Source organism: Meriones unguiculatus, chromosome 3 (assembly GCF_030254825.1).
Source record: "Meriones unguiculatus strain TT.TT164.6M chromosome 3, Bangor_MerUng_6.1, whole genome shotgun sequence".
Lineage (NCBI taxonomy): Eukaryota > Metazoa > Chordata > Mammalia > Rodentia > Muridae > Meriones > Meriones unguiculatus.
This window is the reverse complement of record NC_083351.1, coordinates 39,588,209-39,605,151: the sequence shown is the minus strand read 5'-3', so window position 1 is coordinate 39,605,151 and position 16,943 is coordinate 39,588,209. Positions and strand designations below refer to the sequence as shown.

The window sequence follows — 16,943 nt, the reverse complement described above, 5'->3', positions numbered from 1 at the left end:
AATGCAAGTTAATAGTCATTTCATAAGATACATATTTATAGTCCTACAGATGCAAACATGGTCTCACTGCAATTTTTAATGAACAGCCAAGGATGGTCATTGAGTCACCATATAGGAGTTGGTAAAAATAGTAAGAGCCATCCAACTGGCTCTAGACCCTAGCTACGCTGAGATGCTGGTGTTCCCGCAAAAGTGCAAGATGTTTGCATGGCCAAAAGTCCGTTCTGCCAGGTGACGTGTTCAAATGCAGCCAAGTGGATGCTGGTCCTGCTGCTGACATGCCAAAGCTGGCTGCAGGCAAACTGGCCTCTGGAAGTCAAAATGCTCCCAAGCAGGCTTGTCCTCTGTGCCCAGCCATTGAAGTTCAACTAGTACAAGAGCTACAGACACTTCCAGCCTTCTAGCTCGTTGGCCTGGTGGAGGACGAATGGCTCCTTGACTTTGCAACCTCCCCAGCTCTCGCACAGGTCTGTTTTGGACCTCAGAATGAGGTCCCATGGACATATTGCCAAGTTCTGTGTTGGGAGACTTCAGGTGCCTTCCCAGCTCTCTTCATATGCAGGAGACCAGGCCTTAAGCCTAAGTCCCGGAGCTGCTATTTTCAGGCCTAGACACAGTCCAGACTCAAGAAACAGGTCTAAATGAACCCTTTTACCATCCCTTTAGCTAAAGGACAATAAATGTTCATAGCAGTTTCAACTATGTCTCATGGTAAATAACTAAATACAAAGGTCCCTCTCAAAAAACATATTTGAGAGATGTCTTAAGGTTAATAAATACAAGTTATACACGTTTGAGAGTCTTAAAATATGTCTTAAGGTTGGTAATGCAACTTATAAATGTTTGAGGGTCTAAAAAATGTTTTAAGGTTGGTAAATGCAAGTTATAAAGGTTACAAGGTCTAAGGTGATTTACGGTATCTTAAATAGATAAAAAGGCTTAATATTTCCTCCTGTTGTTATGTTACTATTGTATTGACTGTCCAGAGTTTTAACCTTTATCAATAGGGCTCTAATTTATTAATCTAACTCTGATACAAAAACATTCCACTATACCACCTACTATTATGGTTCTAAGCTCAAGATTGTAAGTCTCCATTATATGTATGCTATACTAAAAGTTAAGATCAAGAGAGTTTTCCTTTTACTTCATAAAAGGCTTTTGCCTTTTCAGAGCCCGCCTTAAAAAATACTTATGCTATTAACACAAATATGTATGTCTACTGCCTTTTTCTACAATGCAGAGTACAATTGTGATACTAACATGTCTAAAGTTTTATCTCCTTCTTAAAACTTAAAAGTAATTCTTGTAAGCTGCAGAAAGTCCACCTAAATCCACCTCTCAGGTCAATTGGACTCCAGATAAGTACTGCACTTACTGCCTATCTCAAAAGGTGGGAACTCCTCCCCTTTCCCTGGTTTTGGGACTTTCTTTCCTGGCTACCAGACTGCTATTTGCTGCATGCAACCACTGGCTGGATTGTTGAGTTCTCCTTATTGACCAGCCACTAGATTGGTGAATTCACTCCATTTTCTCAGCATAAACGCCTCTCTTGGTAGGGGAAGCTTGACCACAGAGCTCCGGCAACTTCGTACTATCTTTTGAGATGGAGGGACCCCCCCAGCCGTAGGCTTAACTGTCTAGGTTTGACCCTCTATGCTGACCTCCATTTTAGGGCCTCACTCTCCCTTGGGCGGTACGTCCCCTCTCCCACACGGTTCCTTCTCCCCCTTGCTCACTCTCTTGCTCCTGGGAAGGTCCTCACTCGCACACGGTTCCTTCTCCCCCTCTCTCGCTCGCTCGTGGGAAGACCTAGCGCTAGGCGAATCGTCAGGCCCTCGGCGGTGCCCCACTGGGCACCTGTGCCCCAGTCTCTGGCCAAAAGCTGACCAGCTATTGGACCAGGTAGGACCCCTCTTGCTCGGAGTCACACCTTCCCATTGGGACACCTCTGGAAGGTTGCTGACTTCTCTGCCCCCAATGGGAGATGCCCAGATGCCGGTCCCTCCAGAAAGGATGCCCTCTGGAGAATTTTAAGTTTCTACACCTAGTGCCAGCTGGCACCAGGGCCTCTAAGTTTACATGCTTCTGTAACCAAACCTCACCTCAATGACAGATCCAAAACAAAGCCTTCTTTAAATATTGCCAGTGATTGGGTAAATAACAGTCTTCCCAGGTAGACAGAGGTTCCCATGTTCAAGTCTGATTGATCCAAACCTTCTATTTCTGTTTGCTCTCCCAAAAGTTTTCAGTGTATACCTATAGGATTTTCTCCATAACCTACTCAACTTTATCTTCTGCCTAGATATGTGTTTCAGTGTCCTGCCAGACACAGATGTTTCCTATAGCCACAACAGTGTCAAAGCAGCTACAGGTGTTCAACTCTGACCTCACGGACTTCCAACAAGCTGCAGGTATTCAACTCTGGCCTCACAGACTTCCAACAGGCTGGACCTGCACCTTCCCTCCCAGCCATGGATGCTCTCACAGACCCTAGAAATCGTCAAAACAGCCTATTCTTCCTAGACTTGGCCAACATTTCAGCCTTTTGACCTCCCTACAGTGTCCCCAGTGTCAGCAGGAAGTAGCCAGAAGAAAATCTATGCCTGTTATTCACTTGTTGTTAACAAAAGGCTGAAGTGGTGTTCTTCAGGACCAGGACAAGCAGCTCCAGGTTCTCCCAGCATTCCCCAGCTCCTACCTGCTGCCTTGCATGGCTGGCAACTCTCTCTATTGACAGCCCTCTACCGTAAATTTTCCAGGGCAGAGGCTTCCCTTACTCTTGACCTTGCAATCTGACCATTTTGTTGCTATAATTCTTCTCTCTCTCAACCCCTTGCATGACAACCAAGAGCTGCCTCCAATGAGCCTAAATTTATATACTTTAACTTACCTTATAAAAAGCAGCCCAAGCTCCCCATTTTTTAATTACAGAAAAAGGGAGGAATGTTAGTATTTATTTTGGAACACAACCTGCTCCTGGGTTATCCAGCAACCTATGATGTCATCATGTGTCGCCAGCCAGATGGCCACACCTGGAAGGCGTGGTTACCTTGCCCCTTAAAGGGCTAACCCTGACACGTGGTCTCTCTCTTACACTCTCTTTCTCTCTCTTACACTTTTACTCCTTCTCTCTTACTCTCTCTCTCTCTCTCTCTCTCTCTCTCTCTCTCTCTCTCTCGGTGCCCCTTCCCTTTTCTCTCTCTCTCCCCATGTCCTGCTCCCCTCCTCCCCCCTCCCTCCTATTAAACTTCTTGCAGAGAATATTGGTTAACCAGCCTCATGATTTTTAACACTTCAGTTCTTCAAATACCACTGAGTGAAATGGTGAACAAAGGACATGAGCCAGAATACATTTTGTGATAATTTTTTTTTCTTCTCTTTAGAAAAAAAAAAAATGTACCAAAAAAGCTAGGAAGAGCTGACATGAATGTGTTAGGAAAACATTTTGATAGATACAGATAGAGAACCTTCATTCAAAGGAGGGACACATTATTACCACACTAGAAAAACAGGATGCAGTTAAAATCCAAGAACAGTTAAAAGCCCCAAAGTGAAGCTGATGCTCTGGGCGCAATGTTGTAGATGCTCTGATATCCTTTCTGTAAAATAATACTGTGCAAACTGTAAAATATTCTTTTTCATATAAAGTCCGTACAATATGATATACAAAACTGTTGAGCTGACAGGAAAGGCTGGTGCTAGCTGCTTTCTTGGATAGAAGGCTACAGTGTCACCTGCCCAAGGACAGAATTCCAGATTGACCTTGAGTTCCTTAGGTGGGTGAGGCCTATCTAAGAAAGAGTCTTGTAACCAAAACACGCCCCAAATAGAGGCTTCTGTGCCAATAGTTAAGTAACTCGGAAAATTCACTAGTATGTCATCACTTTAACTCGGAGTGCAAAAACCATTCACGGCACAGAACATGATATTCTCTCCAAATTTTTTTTTTTCACAATTGATTTTTGAGATTTACAATTAACCACCATGGTCCTTCCTGTAACTCAAAAGTTTAACTTTCATTAAAATTCGAAACTTCTGGAGGAGGCAGCAACTGTGGTAACAAAGGTGTAAAGTGGATCTTTTACTTTATTTGTCTATAAAACTGAGAAAAGATTTGTGTACAAATATCACAAAACAACATCAACCATTGAATAAATGTGATTCTTCAATGCACACTTGAACAAGAGGAAAATTTTGTTGGTTTTAAAATTCTGGCATAAATATATTAAAGCTGACAAAAAAAAAAGATCAGGGCAAGCTACATCACTTCTTCATACAAAAAAATGTACAAAACATTAGCCTCTAACTAGATAAATGTAATACTTGTCTTCACAGTTTGACTTGAGTAACTGTGTGTTTTGAAGTATTAAACTGGAAGGTTGTTGGAAAAAAAAAAGAGAGAGAGAGAAATCCAAAACAGCTGCATCTCTTCATTCACCTCAGGTGACTTCGGTCATGGAGGCTGGGTGGTTCTGTAGAGCAAGCAAGAGGCAGAATCTCAGAGTTGGGCTGACTGACATCTACACACTCTCATCCATTCCCGAAATGTCTTCCACACTAAAGCCCAGTGATCTCTCTTTCAAAATTAATTTTTAATATTTTTAAACTTCTCATATACTGTGTCTTAGTCATATTTTTCCATTCCCCCCAATTCTACACAGATCCTCCCTGTCCCTACCCAGCACACTTCATGTCATCTCTCAAACAAATATTGACACCCCACAAACAAAAACCACCCAAACTATGCTTTCCCCAAAGCCCTTAAACTCCTGTTGCCCCTTCCTTCAGCAAACTAAGTAGAATCATTTCTTCATGCAAACTTTTCATTGCTGTTTTATCGAAAGCATTCAAGTCAAGATTCTGAAGTCACAGCTGAATTCCACACCATTGACATGTTTTAAATATTGAATACCAACTAAGCTTTCCCATTTGACCTAATCTTTGAGTTATGAGTTCTGTGGGACTAAAATTCTTATTTTTCAGTGGGCAGAGGGGCTTTCATTTGTAGTTAATTTATAGAGAATGTGGTCTACAGGCTGCAGATCCATCAAAACGTCATTTTCTATATTTTAAACTTAATTTTATTTGTGTGTGTGTCCATGTGTGTACATAAATGTGTGACCACATGCACGTGGAAGTCAAAAGAACAGCTTGTAGGAGATGGTTTTCTTTTTCCACCATGTGGGTCCCAGGAACTCAGCTCACCAGGCAAGTTGGTGATAAGGACTTTTACCTCCTAAGCCAGCTCTCTAAAGTTTCCTAAGAGTTTCTTCCTGATCTTGTACATGATCATTTTATATGTTTATATGAAAATATTACATGTTTTTTGGAAAAGATTTTATATCTCATGTAAATTAATATTAGATAACCACACCTTGTACTCTGTTGCTTGCTTACTACTGAGATGTGTTTTAAATGCTACTTTAGATGTGTGTGTTTTTCCTTGTAATTCTGTCACATTTTGTTTGTGAAAACTTGCTAATGTGGTCTTCAGTCCTGTTGTTTGTTTAAATTTAAAATTCTAAGCTATAGGCCCATGGACTTGGTAAATACTTAAGAAAACTGTGTTTTTCATCTGATTGTTAGAGGACCTTTGCTTATTTTGGGGCACTGGGGACACAGTTAGGAGAGCCGCTGCACATTTAAAAAATGGTTTATTTTATTTTTATGTATGTGTTTGTGTGTACATTTGTGTTCGTGTGTGTATTTACCGGGAGGCCAGAAGAGGGCATCACACTCCCTGAAGCTGCGGTTTTGAGGATTATAGAGCAAGTACAGAGCCTCTGCTCTGTACTCCCAGCTGACAAGTCCATCATCAGCCTGGGCTATTGTGAGCTGTTTGACTTGGGCTCTGAGGACAGAACTCTAGTTCTCTGCAAGAACAGCAAGTGCTTTTAACTGTTGAGTCACCTCTCTAACCTGTCAGCTATCTATTTTAGGAGCTGAGGATTTGGTGTGTTTCAAGTTGTGTTAAGTGAACTTTGATGGATTTATTTCTACAAGATGAAAAAAAAAACCTACATTCTTTGTATAATTTCACATTAATTAATTAATCAATTAATTTTACTCAGAGTTGAACCAGGCAAATGCCCTGTTACTGAGCCATATTCCAAGACCACAAATTCTCCTTCAAGAGACTTTTTATTTTGATTCTTTATGTTTTGTCCGAGTGTATGTTTGGTACATCATATGTATGTAGTACCTACAGAGACCAGAAGACAGTGTTGGATCCTGTGGAACTGGAGTTACAAGTGGTTATAGGCCACTACGTGGGAGCTGAGAACCAAGCTCAGATCCTCTGCAAGAGGACAGGAAGTGCTCTTACCTAGGGAGTTACCTTTCCAGTCGCAATTTACTTTTATAATATATTTTCTTGTTTTTGTCAATGCTTGGATAATCTGTGTGTTTATATAATACTATGTAACACTAAGTAATAAGGATGAAGTCATTAAGTATCTTAAGATGATCAGATAGGTGACTTTGACCTGTGTTCTTTAACTCTTAACTCTTTAGCTCTGTTTTGTTTTGTTCTTCCACTTCATATAATATGAAGATTGTGTTAGCACTAATTTGGACTCACGGGTACATCACAATTCCCTGCGAATGCTTTCCTCAATTTGTTTCCATTGTGCACTACTGAAATGAAATCTCTTGGAGAAGGGGGTCCAGGTTTCTGTAGTCTCGTTATCAATTGGATTCTTCTTTGTTTTTGTGTTAAAGAAAACCATTTTTTCATCCCCACAGGCAGAAGGGATAGGGAGACTACCAAATCCAGATAATTAACCAGTCTCTTCATTTCTAATTTAACCTTTGTTAGGGTTAAGATGAGGATTTGGTTGCAGAATTTAGGCAGCTGAAAGCTGGTCTTTGGGGAAGCATTTAGTTATTCGATAGGCCCATACAATGATGGTTAGAAAGCCTGATCTCTTCTTTCAAATTTTCTATTGTGATTTTTCTTTTTAGTTTCTTTATACTGTGCCCTGTGTTAATCAGCAGTATCAGCAGAAATTGCAGAATACAAATATCCAGCATGGATTAATATTTTAAGGAGAAGGGCACTGTGAGGCAAAGGGGAAAAAAAAAGTTCCAGGAGGAGGAAAAGGAGATGTCCGGTTCCTGGCCACAGAAAGCTACTTCTTTTGAGATTCTAAATGACAGGTGGATTTCATGTGTGTAAGTATGTGCTCCAAAGGGCAGCTCCAGTCTCTAAAATGTCCACCATTCCTTGAGGGGAAGCTGGTTCCACTCTCCCAACCACAAAGCAGCAGCTTCAACTGTGAACTGTGGCCTCAGGTGCTACACAAGATGTTCTTACCAGAGAGATCATGGAAGACACTTATTTCCGGAGAATAGCTTGGGTTGAGCATATATCCCCTGCAGCACATTTTCACACTCAGGCGTGGGAGAGGTAGATTTTAAAAAGGAAGTTTGCTTGAATGAAGTATGGGGTTACATAGGACCTTCAGATCTAGATGAGTCTGTTTCAATTTTGATGAAGTAATATTGGAAATGCTACGTAAGGATATTTTGCTTTCCAAAATGGGGTAATGTCAACTGCAGGGTACCGTGAGAGGGAGAGAAAAGGACTCTCGATGATTGCAACATCTCTTTCTTGAACAACTAAAGGGCAGTATCTTCCAGTCTCTGTGGAAATATTCTCTAGTAAAAGCAATGCTTGCCTGCTCCAGCTTTTCACCATTGGTGTGGCCTACGCCACGCGGCCAGCACTTGCCGCAGCTTCCTGTGACTGTGTTCTGACTCGCCCGCAGAAGTTCTGCTCCTTGTTCCTCTCAAGTCTGCATTTGTCATAGAAACAGCGACAGCATAGGCAGTGACTCTGGTCTGACTTGAGGCTGCTGGTGTTTGACTGAAGGATCTAGTTGAGGCTCTGGCTGGCTCCCATCCAGCCAATTATACTTAGTAAATGTCAGGAAACATGGCACATAAGACATGGATCACAGAGCCCAGATCCACGAGGGACACAAATATGAGGGAACACTATCTAATTGCAAAGGGCAATCACATGATGGACTTAGAAGGACCTTCTGCCCAAGCTTGATATTCATGAGGCCTCAGATATTGACAAGGAGGCGCACACTTAAGCACATAGATGAGAGTCAGACTTGGAAGAAGTATAGACAGAGTTTGTAGCATCCAATGCATTTACTGATAATCTTGTTGCTATTCTCGGTGTATATACTCAAGCATCCTTTATCTCTATGGGGAAGAACCATATCTGAAGGGTTTTGGTACTTCACTTTTCAGTGTGAAACTTTCAGAGTACGCCATAAATATTTGCTGTCCTAGTCAACTACACATAGTCTTGGAGTAAAAAAGAAAAGGCACAGACAGACACTAAGGCCTGGCTGGTGTGGGCAGATGTGTGATATTATTCTTAGACCAGGATATTCAGGGGAAACTAAGTCCACATAGACGGATTCATCTGAGCAACTAAGCAAACACTTATTTTTAAATGTATTTTTATGTGTGCGAGAGTTTGTCTGCATGTTTGTATGTACACCAAGTGCATGCCTGGTCCTGTGGATGTCTGAAGAGAGTACTGTACATTTTATCCATATTTTATTTCTAATTAAACTACTAAAAGTGAGAGATATGGAAAAACAAGCAGAATATGCTTGGTGCTGGGTTTAATGCTAAAGCTACATAGTTTCTTAAGATGGCAAGAATCTCATTGCTTTCCCCCTGGTTCGCCAATGAAGCTAGATTTCACTAAAGGTTAAAAGACACAGAAGAGCTTGTGACAGTCAATATCTAAATAGTGAGAAAAATCTAGTAATTCATACAGGAAGTGCAGTGCTATCCCTTACATTTCAAGATGAGCAGCATATTGCAGAAAACATTTCTTTTAATAGGATTCCAGAGGCCTGAAAAGAGGGCTGTTCGAATGAAGGTCCTGGCTTCTTAAAGGGGCCATTCTCTTGCTCACTGTAAGAATATTTACTTATCTGCACTCTCTCACTTTCTGGCTGTGTTTAACAGTGTTGACTTCAGTATTTTAATTCTTATCAGGGAAATGGGCATTGGTAAATATCCCTTCTATACGGTGGTTATTCAAATAAGAATATCTTTTGACGCTCCTGGAAATGTTCTAGGCAAAAATCCCAAGTGCCATGTCTAGGTTTCTTTAACAGCTTTTTCCATGGCTTTTCTTGTCTTCTCAAAGTGAGCACTTACCTTAACTTCTGTTCATATGGTGCATCTCATTTAGCTTAGTGCATTGTGACAGCTTTATTTCCATTCTCCCCTATTCTTGGAGTTTTGGAGAGCTAAAGCTGTGTCTAATGTTTTGATCTCATGCAGGAATAAAAGGCTTGTTGTAGAACACATAGTCAAAAAGTATTGTGTTGAATTTGTGACTGTTGTCAGAATAGAATCTGTACCACTAGTTTGAGTCACTAGATGGAACAAAATCTTTGTCCTTGCAAACAAAGTTGCCTTTCCATTATCCATGGGGTCTGCAACCATGCATTTGTACAATTAGAGTTGAGAAATATTTAGGAGAATGAACACAGTTGCCCTTCTGTTTTTCATGGGTTTTGTAGCCATGCATTTATACAATCACATATGAAAAGTATCTAGGAGACTAAATGTGTGCAATATTGTTCCTTGTTAGATTCCCTCAACAATCCTGTTTAGCGCTATTTTCTTAGTATTTGCATAGTATTTCTTAGTATTAGGCATTGCAAGTGAAGTGGAGATGAACACATATATGAATTTTTGTGCAAGCTCCATGCAAACATTACGACATACTACATTAGGAACCTGTGAACTTCGGGTTTTTGTATGCCCTGGAAGTTTGGATTCCCATTCCCACCCATGAAGGACACCAAGTGAAATGGAACTGTACAAGAAACGACTTGGTTGTTTGTCAAACTGGCTTCTCATATGAGGAGTTCAAATTTCATGAATGTTGATCGCACATTAGAGTCCATAGTGCCCTAAAGCTGCTCAGGTTTAATTTGAACAAGACTTAGTACTTCCTCAGGATTAAATAAACAACTTACAAAAGTCATGGGTTTGCTTGCTACGGTTGCTGTACTATACCTGCGCACTTAAGGTTTCCAGAGGGCTTTCTATCCTTGGGAAAGCCATCAAGGGGACTCCGCGGGGATCCTCAGGTTTGGGTTTGGAAGGAGAGCCTTGCGTTCCTTTAAAGTTATGAACCACACACATTCCCTGCAGGATGAAGGGGAACAGAGATCAGGTCAGACTCCAGTGGGCAGTGCCTGGACATCTCTGAGAGTAGCAAATCACTGTCCTAGAATAGCATCACCAAGGTGACATATTTCCTTGGAATTATGGGAAACTAAGAGTGAGGGAGGCTTGAAGTGTGTGCAAAGTACACTACAGGTACTGGTGAGAGAAAAATTACCAGGTGACTGGGGACATGCAACAGGCTCATATCTTCAGCTGTCAAGTGGGAATACCTACCTTGTAGATCTGTGACACTATGACAAATGTAAGCCACCTTGTAATCACACCAAACATGTGCTGAAGGCTGCTGGGGGTGTGGCAGTGTCCTGAGGGTGTGTCTCATTTTGGTTATTACAGCCAACAATTCCCAACAGTAGAGGTGAGGTGCTATTAGTCTCTTGAGCTTGGACAGTTTATATTCCTCAAAATCCCGCTACTAAACTGTGTTGTCTCTTAAGTTCCAAATACAACAAGTACTCAGCCCATATTGGGTCATGTTTAACTTCTGCCTAAAATGGCCATAGTTAATATGTCTTTATTACTTACTTGGCTTAAACAGCTCACTACAAATGCCTGCTTTCCTTATTCCTGCCAGACTCATAAGTGTTTCACCATCTTCTCTGCCCATGTTGAATTTATCTGCCTCTTTCCTAATTTCTCTTGTTACTCTGCATCTTTGTCTCCATGTCTAGTGTTGAGTCTTTTCTGTAACTTTTCAAATCATACAGAACACTCACACAAACGCCACCACACTCACCTCCACCTCATACTACAGCTATGCTTAAAGCTTTTGGCTGCCTGGGAGGTGGTAGCAGAGGAAGGCGTCAGAGCCTTGGAGTTGAGGCACACAGTGCTGGATGATTACTGACTACGTTACATATTTTGAAGCTCAACTTCCTGAACAATAAAATACAGATTAAAATATTGCTAGGGGTGCCCTAGGAACTAAAAAACTGAGGTGTTTGTAGCGTAGGGCACACAGAAACTGCTCAACTCACATTTTCCTTCCTCTTTCCCTGTGTTCTGTTTCGCGAGAAACACAGATGTGTACAGCAGTGCTGAAGGTGAACAGAGACTAAGCTGCCATTCTTGGTTTTGGCTTCTCTCTCTGTCTTCTCTCCAGATTTCCGTTGTGGCTATTCTCATTCTCTCTCTGACTTCACTCTCCCTTCTGTTCCCAGCTTCATGTGTGTCTCTGAGGTATGGACACGTGTATGCATGTGAGTGGATGGCAATTCAATGGCTTTTTGAGTAAAAAACATTGGATGAAAGCAAAATTGATGACAACAGTCAAAACACTGGAAGCAATAACGGACCAAACAATAACTGAGGGTTAGGAAAGAAGACTGCAAGTTACTAAGAGAAAACAAGTCTCACCGGAGAGCAGACTTTCATAAGCAGCCCAGCAACCCACAGGCTTTCACAGACCTCCTCTCTCAGACCCATGCAATGGGGTGGGCAGTCTACACCGCCACTTCTTTTTAGCAGGGCATAGTACGCTCTAGTGATGTTGGCTGTCAAAACTGTTCGACTTTTCTCCCAGTTTGTCTTTATTCACGTGCCAGTGATCTCTCTTGAAAAGTGCTCTGTTCTTTGTAAAGTCACCAATAATTCTTGTTTTCTTTCAAAAAAAAAAAACCCTTCCCAGGGTGTCGTGTGATAGCAGCTGCATGAGATCATTTCGGGGCTCTCTCTGTGACTTCTCTCAGAGAATTCACACTTCACCCTCCCCTCTTCTTCCACGAGAAACAGGAAGCTGTGCTCTGACGGAGGCAATGTTGGGTGATAATAGTTTCACAGGCAGGGTTCCACAGAAATGTGCGAGCATGTTCAGGAAGAACAGGTGGTCAACTGGCCAAAGGTTGAGGCAGTCAGGTGTGTATTTTTCATATTCAGAACAGAAAGGGAAAATGAGTTAAGTGATAGGAATATGTGACTGTAAGTAAGTGGACTGGGTGTATGCCAGCCTTAAGGGGATTGGATTAGAGAGGACAGAACAGAATGAGTGGCAGGTCCGTTGAGATTCTAGCGACCTGTTCTCCTTGCTGGAGGATTTTACTATTGACAGTGGCTTTATTTTATGCAGAATAAGTGAGTTTAAATGCCTGGTGTCCTACTATCAAAACAAGAGCCAAAGAACAAACCTGTACCTCTCCGGTATGTCCAGGTAATGGAGTATTAAAAATAAATAATTCATTGTTGCCTTCTACAACATGAATGAGTCTCCAAATATAAATTATGATAGATATAAAGTGTCAGAATATACATATTATGAAATTTCATTTACATGAAATCCAAATGTAGAAAAAAAAAAAAAACTAAACCTCAATAGTTGCTTGAGGTGAAAGGGAATGAAAAAGCAAGAGAGATGTCAAGTTTATAAAATTGGAGAGTGTGTGCCATCATATCCCTCCCACACTTGAGCGAAACTGGAAACAACAAAAACAACAAACAAAACAGAAAAAGAGTACAGATTCTTCTTTTCCAGTCCAAGTCAGATTAAGGCATTTTCCACAAGAGCACATAGCCATGTCTCCAGCTCTTTGAAGAATTAAAACATCAGCAGAGATGTAACAATATGGAGGCTGCTGTGTTTGCCAAAATTCTTCAGGGAGGCCACATGTTGAAGCCACTTAGTTGAAATCAGATGCAAGAGGACAGCATAGCCATCTTTCTTGGGGCTAGGATTCTCAACTCTCTCAAGAAACATGGCCAGTCATATTTCTCAAAGTAAAGATACTCGGATTCTGTCTTGTGAGAAGGGATGCATACTTTTTGGAGAATTGCTGCTAAGAAAACAGGGACATGAGGAACAATGCCTGAGGGAATCTAGGAAATTCAATGCACAGTGACTTTACACGGAAGACATAACATGGAAGAAGTGGAAAGAAAGACCTACCAGAAACAGGGCCACTGCGGTGCCCAGGATGAAGCCAGCAATCACATCTGAACAGTGGTTGCGGTATTCTGAGACCCGGTTGAGGCCTGTCAGGAAGGCTGTACAGAGGGTCCCCAAGCACAGCACTGGCTTGGCCAGCCGACTGCTCTTTGTCTTGATTGTGCTTGTGACGTACATCTGCAGTGGGAGACAGATCAGTGAGTTCCAGGCAGTCCTGGTATGGCCACATGAGTGCACACATATCCCAGACCGTAAACAGGGGCTTTGACAAAGGGAACCATAGCAACTCCATTGCTTGGACAACTTCCTTAAGCTAGTTAGACAGGAAACAGTTCAGCTATGACAATGAACATGTTTTCGGTAGTCACTTTTGCTTCGTAATGAGTTTGTGAGCAAGCTATGCTGATAGTAGGAATAACTGAAGAATAACGGCAGGATTCAGAAGACACAGTTTTTACATAAAGAACCAGATAATCGTGCGGTGCTACTACTACAAAACCCATATAAAAATCTTAGGTGCCAGGCATATCTTCTCTGTGAATGAGTTTGTGGCAGAGGTTATTAGGTAGAGTAAGAGAATTCACACTTGACTTTTTGTCTCCCCATAAGTGGTGCCTTACCCTTTGGGGTCATGATATAAGACTGTTCACTGACTTGCTGATGGATCTAATGTGAATGACCCAATCAAGACTATGGGTCACTACTGTGCTGGAAGTGGATTCTCATGTCAGGGACAACTGTGGGCTGCTCCATCCATTCATCTACTGCAGTGTTTTAAAACAGCAAACTTTTCTGTGCACCACAATGTACAAAAGGGTGAAGGATCTGAACCAAATAAAAGATGTTGCACTCGCTGATGCTTGAAAGGCGGCCGTTACCAAATGTATCCACGACAGTTCAGAGTTAAGAAAATGTAACTTCCAGCAAATCAGTCACTTTGATAATTGCTATGACGCACCACTAGAGGGCACTAGCGACCCACCATTTTCCTTTTTCTTTTCCTGATGGACTTCTTCATAGCCCAATCTGGCCTTGAACTTGCTACAATCCTCCTTCATCAACATCCTACGTGAGGTCTGCAGATTTGTCTCATTATTTCTGCTTAAGTATGGTGAGTTCAGTAACCCTACAAAACCACACATACACACAAGAAAAGGCTGACATTTAAGATTATAACCTCTAGGATCTTTGATGTCCTGAGCACCAATACATTCACGTAGCTGCATCTGGCAGTATTATAATGGGAGACTAATTTCTAGGAAGATGTTTCAACACTACCGTGAATCCTAGAGGGATGCAGGTGCCTCGTCATCTTCCATAACAGTGCCACACAGAACTCTGGTGGATCAAAGTCCCAGGAGTGGTAATGAATGTGGCACTCCTGACACTGGGGATTGTTACTTAAAACGCTGAATGCAAATACATACATTCAATTTGATTTTTTTTTGTGCTTGAATATTGTTTTCTAGGTACGTCTTTTCTGAACCTTTCCTGTAAAATATTAATCATTGAGAATATAGACCAGTTGGTAGTCTTCACAGCGTTCAATGGCACCTAGGAAGTAACTGCTGAATAATGTTTTCATTAGCGTTTTCTTTTTATTTTGGTACATAATAATTGCTTATATTCATGGGTGTGGCATAGTGTTTCAATACCTCTGTGCACCATGGAATGATCAAGCCCTGGCAATTAGCGTATCCACCAGTCTTGAGTAATCCTGAAAGCATAATTTAACACTAGACAGAAAACGTTTGCTTAGCTGGAATGCTGTATCTGGGTTTATCAAATTGAGCGTGAGGCCCGATTTGAGAGGGTTGATATCCGAATGCTCGGACGGTGCCTGCACTGTGAGCTGTGCACCCACTATATTCCATTCATTCTTTCTGCTGCCACTGACGTTGAGCTCTCATTTGATGATGACACACTGGTTTAAGTTACCAATTTATTTGTATAATGGCATTATCAAAATCAATTTCACACAGCAGTGACTTGAATCTCATAAAAATACAAAAGGGGAGGCAAAAGCAAGTGGCTTTATAAAAATTATGCTCTAGATAGTTTAGGAACAAATCAATAGCCTGAAAATCGAAAACACACCAAGTGCCCCAGTGGATTCTTGACCCGTGTTCTCTTTCTGTTTTATAAAGAAAAAAGAAGTCCAGCGAGGTGACAGCATGTGCCTCCTACAGTGGCTGGGAGGAGACTGGGATGCTGGCCCCTGCAGATGGGGCTGACAAAGTGAGGTATCCTAGAATATCTGAGTAGTTTGAAAGGAGGCTTGGCTCTGTCTTCCTTATCCATGCTTCACTGGAACCCACTAAAGGTATATCTCTGATCAATGGCCACTTCCACTGATAAAGTAAGCGTGGTAAAGTGCATGTGGTAAAATGGACATGGTAAAATGCACAGGGTCAAACATGCATGCTGAAATATGCACAGTGAGTGACCTTGTGGTATTGGCTTGTGTGCGTTCAAGCTGACAGTTATGCTTCTGAGTTCTGGGTGCAAAAGAAGCATATGTCACACTATTACTTTTCCTTTGCTGAGAGCAAAACAAGCAAACAAACAAACAGGGCATTATAATCTAGCAGGACAATCAAAGACAGTGTGATCTAAAGAGAAGGAGAAGTGAAGTTTGGGGGTCTTAGATTCTTCTAGAATTATCCAACTCTTTTTAAAATATAATTTCATTTTATTATTTTTATATTTTTATTTATTTTTAAATTCACTTTATATCCTGGTTGTAGCCCCATCCTCCTCCCTTCCCAGCTCCACCCTTCCTTCCTGTTCCGCCTCAGGGAAACTCCCTTTCCCATCCAGCCCCGCTCATCAAGTTGCATCAGGACTGAGCATATCCTCTTCCCCTGTGGCCTACCAAGACAGTCTCACCAGGAAAAAGCCATCAAAAAGCTGGCAAGTGAGTCTGTGTCTGATGCGATTCCCCACTTCCCTTACTAGAGGACCCACACGAGGCCTCAGCTGCCCATCTGCTACATCTTTGTGGGGGCAAGAATGCACACTGTAAGAAGCACAGGGGGACATATGTTTGATTCTGTCCTGCACACTGTGAGGCCAATCACACACCCCAGTTGACACTTGAAAACATAGAGGTAGGCATGAGCAGGGTATGCTCTTCTGGAGCCAACCAAAGCTGTGGCAGACTCCCGGACGAAGTGCCAGGAGTTTGGCCACGGCTGATTGTGTGTTCTTAGGTATCCATGAGGCCTCAGTTTCCCCACCTATAAACTGAGAGTGTACAAATGCGGGGTTATCAAATTTCTTTTCAAATTAAGCCCTCTGGAAGGTTCGGGTCAGGGTGGGAGTTATTTTTATCAGGAGTGTGACGTGATGTGAGAGAAATGTGTTTTCTGTGACTTTAAACAATCACCTCACCACAGGATGACAGTGGTGGGAAGGGGTGAGAGGCACATCCTGGCAAGATCTCAGCTTGGGTACACACACACACACACACACACACACACACACAGACACACACAGACACCCACACACTTACCGTGGCGTACAAGGCCGAGTAAATGCTCAGGGCAGCGTGTTTGGAGGGGAAGGACCTCCGAGCCTTTTCTATCACTTCCAGGTCCCCCGTGCAGATGTTGCCATTGCTGATGAACTGGTGGTGTGCCCGGCAGTCTGTACTGGTGTAGTTTGGCTGGCACACTGTCAGGAAGTACGGTGTCAGGTGGCCAGTGACCACTTGCCCGGCGTTTACAAAAATGTCAGTAGCAAAAAGTCCAAATGCAAATACACCTATAAGAAGATTTGAAAGAAATCAGAGCGGTGACATACATTGTCAGTTGGTTTTTGGCCC

The 16,943-nt window shown here is 42.1% G+C and overlaps 1 protein-coding gene across 1 annotated transcript in view; it reads right to left on the bottom strand.

The window, feature by feature from the left end:
• Positions 1-3,409: 3,409 nt before the first annotated feature.
• Plppr1 (phospholipid phosphatase related 1) overlaps positions 3,410-16,943 on the bottom strand; it is a 268,685-nt gene continuing 255,151 nt past the window's right edge. The window contains exons 5-8 of the mRNA XM_060379893.1: positions 16,632-16,882; positions 13,118-13,294; positions 10,069-10,200; positions 3,410-4,475 (exon numbers count right to left, since the gene is read on the bottom strand). Of these exons, the coding sequence (XP_060235876.1) occupies positions 4,443-4,475; positions 10,069-10,200; positions 13,118-13,294; positions 16,632-16,882 (593 nt within the window). The 3' untranslated portion in view covers positions 3,410-4,442. The remainder of the gene's footprint in view (positions 4,476-10,068; positions 10,201-13,117; positions 13,295-16,631; positions 16,883-16,943) is intronic.